The sequence below is a fragment of the Muntiacus reevesi genome, chromosome 15 (assembly GCF_963930625.1).
Source record: "Muntiacus reevesi chromosome 15, mMunRee1.1, whole genome shotgun sequence".
In the NCBI taxonomy this organism is placed as follows: domain Eukaryota; kingdom Metazoa; phylum Chordata; class Mammalia; order Artiodactyla; family Cervidae; genus Muntiacus; species Muntiacus reevesi.
The window spans coordinates 56,844,215-56,848,611 of NC_089263.1; the positions used below are offsets into that span (position 1 = coordinate 56,844,215).

Sequence of the window (4,397 nt, forward strand, 5' to 3'; positions counted from 1 at the left end):
GGAGTCTCTGATCTGTCCAGGCCCTTGCGGTTCCTGACTCCAGTCCTTGCCCCTTCAGGCGAGTGGGCCTAGTTCCTGAGACTCACACTCTTTAGCCTTCCGGGTGGCGGAAGGTGGCAGGCACCGCCTCTCCTTCTGGCTCCGCCCCTTATCTTCCCCTCCTATCCTCAAACCCTGGGCTCACTGGGCCCTGCGGTCCCCGTGGAGGGTCACCGGCCCCGCCCCCAGGATAGCTGGCCCCGCCCCACGTGGATGCCCATCTATTTAAGGAGGCTGAGCACCCAGGAGCCTCCACGTTTGCCTCGAGGTGCACGCCAGGCTCAGCTCGGCGATGGAAGCCGAAGCTTCTCCGCCGGTGGGATCTCCCCCTTGCTTCCTGTGGTTCCAGAGGCCTGGCGTCTACAAGGATGAGAAGGGGAGGATCTGGGTGGCTGTGGCTGTGCAGATCAATCCCTCCCACCGAGCCCGGGGCAGAGGGGCCCCTGAGAGCACAGTGAGTCCTGGGGCCGTAGAGGAGCCAGTGGAAGGGCGGTGGTGTCGCGCGACTCCAGCTCATGGGGGCCTACACATTCTGCAGTAGGGCCCAGAATAGAGGTGAGAGGCTGGAGTTCTCAGCGGCACCGGAAGACGGCCTGCGTGGGTTTTAGCGTGCTGATCCTGGCCCCAGAAGCCCCTGCCCCGAGTGGCACAGACAGAGCTTATCGACCAGAGGTGATGTGATCCTCCGTGGGGTGGCTGAGAGAGAAGGAGAGCGCCAGCAAGCTCAGGGCCTAGTCTTGCCCCCAGTGCGTGTTGAAAAGGCTTCATTGATAAGGGGGCTATTCAGTTGGGCCCTGCAGGATGCATAGGAGTTTTCCAGGATCAGAAAGGAGACAGGACTAGCACAAGCAAAAGCATTGCAACCTAGAGGCAGTGGGTGGGCCAACAGAGTAAAATTTACCTTGGCTTCAGACTCCTAAACTGCAAAATGGGAATAATCTACCACGAGACAAGTGAATCACTAGGACAGGTCACCAGCTGAATGGCCCGCAGAGCATCTGAGAGACAATGTGTCCTAGAACCCCACCTTGGAAATGGATTCAGGAGCACTGGGTGGAATCGAAGATGTTTGAAAAGCTCCTCAGGTGATAAGGATAATCAAATTGGAAACTGCTGCCCTAAACTAAGGGCTGGGATCACAGTCAACCTTTGAGAGATGAAATATAAATTCTTCAGGGTAATACCCTGGTACTGGGGAAGATTGAAGGCAAAAGGAGAAGGGGGAGGCAAAGGATGAGATGGTTAGATAGCATCATCGACTCTGTGGACATGAATTTGTGCAAACTCTGGGAGATAGTGGAGGTCAGAGAAGCCTGGCTTGCTACAGTCCATGGGGTCACAAAGAGTTGGACATGATTTAGCGACTGAACAACGGCAAATATGGTAAATACTTATTCAGGTGTTAAACAAGCAATTCGCTGTTATTTTAGCCGCTAAGTCGCCTCCGACTCTTGTGATCCCATGGACTGTAGCCTGCTAGGCTCCTCTGTCCCTGGGATTTTCCAGGCAACAATACTGGAGTATTGTTTGCCACTTCCTTCTCCAGGGGATCTTCCCAACCCAGGGTTCGAATCCGGGTCTCCTGCATTGCAGGCAGATTCTTAACTGACTGAGCTATCAGGGAAGTCCTAACCACAACACATTTCCTAACAATCTTCAAATAGGTTATCCAGAAAGTTTTTGGTAAACAACAATGCAAGTCTGTCCCATACCTCCACCCAGTAAAGCATGCAGAAAAATTTGGACAAAATAGTTTAGTATGTTTTTAAAAAGCATACAAAAGTGTTCAGTGGGAAAACAATGGGTTCTTCAAATAATTGAGCCTTGAGTGGCGTAAGGGAACTAGAGCATGAGCATTGTTTTCAGTCTTTAAAATGATTATTTCTTAATAGTTGATCTGGGTTTTCACATGCAGTCTTAGGATAGGAAATGGCTGTCTAAGTGTGATCTAATGCAAGGATCAGCAAACTTTTTGTGAAGGGTCTTGATAGTAAAAATTTTCAGCTTCCATACAGTAAAGACTTCAGAGCAATTACTCAACTCTGCCCTCATAGTACAAACACAGCCAAAGACAACACACAAAGGAAGACATTTTTGTTTATTTTCAATAAAGCTTTATTTACAAAAGCAGATGGTGGGCCAGATTGGGTCCATACTGTGTTTGTACCTGATCTAAGCCAGAATCCAAAGGGAAAGAGATTTTGCTGCATAGTTCAAAATATCCCTCTTGCAAAACCCATCCCATAAAAGTCGTAGGACAAGAGACTAAGGAAAATCACTTGCAAATCGTATGACTGATAAAGGGCTAGATTCTTAACTTGGAAAAGTGTTCATCACAAAGAAAAGACAACTGTAGAATAGAAAACTGTAAAATAACCTTTACATTTATTAATAGTTGCATCATACATGGAGCTTTGGTTGTATGACTGATAAAGGGCTAGATTATTAACTCAGAAAAGTGTTCATCACAAAGAAAAGAAGACAACTATAGAATAGAAAACTGTAAAATAACCTTTACATTTATTAATAGTTGCATCATACATGGAGCTTTGGTTACATTTGACTGATGACTTTCCTGCATTTCTATACTTTTCTGCATTGACCTAATTTTCTTTGTGTGTGTGATGTTCACAAGAAGTAATAATGGCCATGATCAAAACTACAAAATATTTTTTTTGGGAAAATCCTTCACTCCCAGGTTCTGACCTCTATGGATATCTTGTTTTTAAAAAGAGAATTTTTTAAACTATGGAAGTGGCCAAGACAGACAGCCAAGAGTGTCCTGAGTAGGCCTAAACATTTCTGATGGGCTGGAAACAGAAGCTAACTTTTCAGGGTGCAGGGGGTAAGGTGGGGTGCAGGCCTGTGGGAGGGTGGTACCAGAGAGGAGGCCTGGAAAGAACTAGTCCTCTCAGGTCCAGGAAAACCCCCAACTGATGGTGCCGAGACTCTGGGTGTGGGACTCTAAAAGCATGGCCATCCTACCTCTGCTCTGGGCAGTGACCCCGCCCCAGCTGGGCCAGAGGATCCAGGACCCTGGTTGTGTGTGCAGCTCAGCATCCCTAATGGGGCCCGTCTTTCCCTCCAGCATGAAGTCAGCATCATGGTCCATCTGTGGCAATTACCCAACCAGATGCCCAGGCCCCCCAGCTGTCTGTTTGTGTCTGGGCTGCCCATGAAGTGGGAGCTCTATCCCGGGCGAAGGTACCAAGGAACGGATTCCAGACTCTGGGAGATAGTGGACCATGGCCAGGCAAGTGCGTGGTGGCCCATGTGAGGGGGGTGGCCGTTAAGTAGTGGCCACAGGGTTGCGAGGTGGGACAAAGGAAAGGGGGAGTCCTTCCCCAGTCCCTTGAAATCTACAAACCCAGGTTCCCGTTGGCTTCACTGGGATGGAAGGGCATGATCCCTGGAGCTCTGATCACTGCTTCCCCTTCTACAGGTCATCTCCACGGAAAATCTGGTCCTCAAACGTCTGCCAAGTGGGAGCCACTGATGAGGCTGGTAGGTCAGGTCTGGAGACTCTCAACGCGGAGGGCCGACCCTCTTTTCAGGAAGACCCCACCAGTCACCTTGCCCTCAGGCTGTTTCTTGAGTTTTTCTTACATAACTGCCCCTTTCCTCCCCGTCCCAACCCCACTGGACAGTGATTTCCACCAGGGACAGACACCCCCCCCCCCCCCAGTTCATTCACAAAGCACTGAATAATGGTTCTCACTCAGTTCTCTTAAGAATGAGGTGTACCTATGAACATCTCGTGTTGCAGACAAGGAAACAGGCTCTGGGAGCTGGAAGGCTTTCCCTGAGACCACAGAGCCTGGAAAGAGCCGCGATCAAGCTTGGATCCACTGACCTCGGAACTCTTTAGGGCCGACCTTGGCACTGGCGCGCCACAAGTCCGGTCGATGGCAGTGGCCTTTGGGGACCCTGCGGTGACCCACAGAGCCTTCTCCCTGAGACGGGCAGCAGCCTGAACTGCGCTGAGGGCCTCGAGTAGGGCCTGCTGTCCTACCCCTGGTCCTGCCCCGACCGGGCGCCCGCCCAGTCCTCCAAGCATCCCTGACCGTTACCTTTTGTCTTCCCCCAGACCCGGCTGGCCCTGTGTCTTCAGCGAGAATCCCTATGCACCGGCTCATTGGTTTGCACACCTAGGGGCCGGGCCCCGTCCTCTCTGCGTTTCCCATCCCTTTCTCCTGCTTCGGCTTCTCTGCAGACTTTGCCGTCTTTGTGCCATCCTCCAGGTGCCCCGCCCCTCCACGCCCAAGCCCCGCCCCTCCACACCCAAGCCCCTCCCCTCCACGCCCACCAGGTCCCACCCCGCAGCCTCCTGCACAACCTTGATTGGAAACTTGCCATCC

At 51.4% G+C, this 4,397-nt stretch overlaps 1 protein-coding gene across 1 annotated transcript; it reads left to right on the plus strand.

Annotated features, from left to right (window-relative positions):
* The first annotated feature begins 331 nt into the window (after positions 1 to 331).
* On the plus strand, positions 332 to 4,191 carry TCL1B (TCL1 family AKT coactivator B). Its single transcript, XM_065906078.1, has 3 exons — positions 332 to 493; positions 3,128 to 3,296; positions 4,127 to 4,191. Exons 1-3 carry the CDS (start codon positions 332 to 334, stop codon positions 4,189 to 4,191), a joined length of 396 nt encoding a protein of 131 aa, XP_065762150.1.
* The last annotated feature ends 206 nt before the right edge of the window (positions 4,192 to 4,397 follow it).

Excerpts from the sequence above, each read along its gene's own strand:
- TCL1B (XM_065906078.1), top strand. The coding sequence starts at position 332 with ATGGAAGCCGAAGCTTCTCCGCCGGTGGGATCTCCCCCTTGCTTCCTG. Across the intron at positions 494-3,127 it reads GAGGGGCCCCTGAGAGCACA|CATGAAGTCAGCATCATGGT; the intron begins GTGAGTCCTGGG and ends CTTTCCCTCCAG. Across the intron at positions 3,297-4,126 it reads AGTGGACCATGGCCAGGCAA|ACCCGGCTGGCCCTGTGTCT; the intron begins GTGCGTGGTGGC and ends GTCTTCCCCCAG.